The sequence below is a fragment of the Suricata suricatta genome, chromosome 2 (genome assembly GCF_006229205.1).
Source record: "Suricata suricatta isolate VVHF042 chromosome 2, meerkat_22Aug2017_6uvM2_HiC, whole genome shotgun sequence".
NCBI classification, from domain to species: Eukaryota; Metazoa; Chordata; class Mammalia; order Carnivora; family Herpestidae; genus Suricata; species Suricata suricatta.
Genome location: NC_043701.1, coordinates 59,110,856 through 59,114,071, shown reverse-complemented (window position 1 = coordinate 59,114,071; position 3,216 = coordinate 59,110,856). Strand labels below are relative to the sequence as shown.

Below are 3,216 nucleotides of genomic sequence, written 5' to 3'. Positions count from 1 at the left end.
AAGCATGTCAATAACATTCATTGTGAATCTTACTTCAACGGAGATAAAGCCCCTACTGTACTTGGCCCTGTACAGCCCAATAAGATATTTTTAGTATTTTTATGAATCAGTGTTTTAAACAATCCTGCAATTAGAAATCTTTACTTAAGGCAGGGTTGGTTGGCCTCTGGTTGGTCGACCTTTCCTAAGTGTGGCCAAAGTGTTTTTGGTGACACTCTCCTTAGCCAAAAGGAGAAGGGCAGGAGGAGGAAATGACTCCAAATATGGACTTGTTTGTCCCTACAGGTCGAGGTTGTTTCCTCTTTGCACAAAGCCACTGTCCTTTCCGGCTGTAACTCAAAGACACAATGGAACCATGTGGAAAACTGAGATTGACATGGACTTGGGATGACTTCTCATGAGAGTGTCTTCATACTTAGCTAATTTCTCTTTAACTAAACTACAATAGTCAGCTCTCAGAGTCACCCTCTGTGGAGTAGGGCCTGAGAAGTTGCAACAAGAGGAAAGAATTCAGTAGTATTAGGACAATGAGGAAGATAATGAAGGAACAACCCCTAACGAACAAAAGTAAGTTTCTGCCCCTCATCCCGCCCTTTCCTGTACAGCTGGGGGTCTTAACCTTGACCCAGGACTTCAGGTGGTTCGGTCTTTCATAAATCTTCTACTGCAAAGTCAGAAGTTCAGCAAGGTAGAGGAGGAATTAATGAATCTGAAGGATCAATCATTTTTACCAATGCTATTGAGTTATACATAAAATTGAATTTTCAATTTAAAATGCATTTAATTCAACTGAGATCTCCTCAGAGAGCTTTATCTTCTTCCCCACACAGAACAGCAGTTTTCCTGTTTGGGGTTGGAGGAGCTGTAACATAAGTCCTCTTTTCTTTTCTTCTCTTTTCTTTTCTCTTCTCTTTTCTTTTCTCTCCTCTTCTTTTCTTTTCTCCTCTTCTCTTTTACTTTCTTTCTTTTTCTTTTTTTTTGGCAAGAAGTTCACTAACTTTATAAGAAGATGTGAACATGGCAATCTTATTGGTATAATTTTGCTTTAATAACAGAAATCAGTCACATAATTGCAGCAGTTTTTCTCCCCATTTTACAGACGAGAGAACAGAGGTTAGGGAAGCTGGTCCCCAAATCCCTTGTGGAGTCACTTTCTAGAAGTGGAAGGTGGAGGGCCCGGGGTCTCATCCAGGGCTGACAGGTCCACCTGCCCTGAGGTCCTCTCCCCCACAGGGGAGGGGGCGCCTGGCAGGCCAGGGGAGGAGGGGCTGAGAAGTCGGCCACACTGCTGCCTGGGCTTCTGGTCACGGAGTCTCTCACTGCACAGCCACCAGCAGTGGGCGGGGCAGCAGCGCAGAGACTGACTTCCAGCCTCAGTTGCACCCCTTCTGTGGGGGGTCCCCAGAGGGTCTCTCAGCCTTGAAATTATTTGCATGATACTTTATTCCTGCATTCCTCATTGGAGATGGTCAGATTCTTAAACCTCCAGTGTGTCACTGCTCTGTTCAATAGTAATAAGTGTAAGTCACAATTTGAGACACAAATTAAAAGTTTTGTAACCACTACAAAAAAAAAAAAAAAACCCAAGGTGAAAGAAACAAATACATTTCTAGGAATAATTTTATTTAGTGAATAATATCCTAAAAGTATTTTAATATGCAATCAATATAGAAATTATTAAGAAGATATGTCATCTTTTTTAATAGTGTGCAGAATATTACCTGTATGCTACCTCCACAGCCCATCTCTGCGTGGACTAGTGCACTGGCTCCCTTTCAAGTGCTCAGTAGCCACACGTGGCTGGTGCCTAGTGCTCGTGGCTCCTGCACTGAGCAGCTCAGATTCTGCTCCAGATGCTTCAGAAGCTCCGCCCTGGACCATCTTGAGAAAAGTGCCTGTGGATACGACAGCTCCCTGGGTCTGCGCCCGCCTGTGAGCCCAGGGCTCCTTAGCCTGGGGTACGTGCAGTGGGCCCACGGAGGGGGTGTCTTCCAGTATTCACGGCACTGTCAGTTGACCCAGGAAACCCCAGGGACCCAGCACCCATGGAAGGTCCAGGACTGGAGCACTCTGGGAGAGGGAGACTTTTTGCTCAGGGACCTGAGCTTCGCATAAGGCTGTGCTCTGGTACTCCCAGACAGCGCAGTAGTACACGCCCTGGTCGCTCTTCTCCAGCTTCAGCAGCAACAGGTAACAGCTTTTGCTATCCCTGCCTTTCTTGGCTTGGACCTTGTCTGTTTTCAAGCCTCCATCTCTATAAACAGACGATGTGGACATTTCCAGCATGAGAATCCTCTTGGGGGCCGTACCCTCCTGGTGGCGGTACCAGTGCATGTAGCTGACAGATTCGCTGGCTGTGCAGGACAGCGAGGCCCAGCTGCCCAGGCGCCCCACGACCACCGTCGGCTGCTTCAGACTGAGCGCTGCCACTCCACCTGCAAGAGGGACAGCGGTGAGTCAGGGAAGGATAGGAGCCTCAGGTCGCCCTGTGCCCCCTGCACTGGGGAAAGAGTCGGGACTTACCGGGAAGAAGGAGGGCGCACAGGAAGGCGAGGGGACCCAGCATGGTTCTGCTTCCCACCTGCTAGAGAGCAGCCCAGGGTGACCTCCCAGCTGTGCCTGCTGGAAGGAGACTGACTGGGTGGGGGTTAGTGGGCAGGTTGGGGTCTGAGCTCTGCTCCCCTGAGAAGCCTCCTGGTGAGAGAGAGAGAGAGAGAGACAGAGAGAGGCAGGCTGGAGGGAGGGGCCAGAGGGCAGGGACAGTTCTAACCACAAGGGAGGAGAAGAACCCCCAATGGTCAGGGTGCTGAGACTATGGAAGAGCTTTGGTGCAATAAAAACACCACTAATAATAGCAATCCTTGATTTGCCATGGACTATGGAGCGCCGCACTAATAGGTTTCTGCTCAGTATCTCCTCCCAGGCTGCATGCCTAGTTGGGCTTCAGTGAAATGTTAGCCGGATCTGGCTGCAGACAAATCTCAAGCCTCAAATGGCCACTTAGTACTAACAGAGCAATGGGTGTGCACCTGCTTGGGAGGCAGGGTCCAGCACGGGCCAGTAGTCCCTCCCAAAAAGGCCTGTGAGCCCCTGAGCTGGCAGTGGAGCATTTCCCCCAAGGGGCCATAGGAAGATTCAGTGCCCTCACGTAGCAGGATAGCTGTGTAGTTGAGGGCGATCTAGTTCTCCCCCTTCTCCTCTCTGTCCAAAGGGACC

General features: G+C 49.4%; 1 gene segment (V, D, J or C); it reads right to left on the bottom strand.

The window, feature by feature from the left end:
• Window positions 1-1,410: 1,410 nt before the first annotated feature.
• On the bottom strand, window positions 1,411-2,708 carry LOC115281449. The segment is given in 2 exon segments: window positions 1,648-2,435; window positions 2,524-2,708. Coding segments are annotated over 2 exon segments (480 nt in total).
• Window positions 2,709-3,216: the final 508 nt, after the last annotated feature.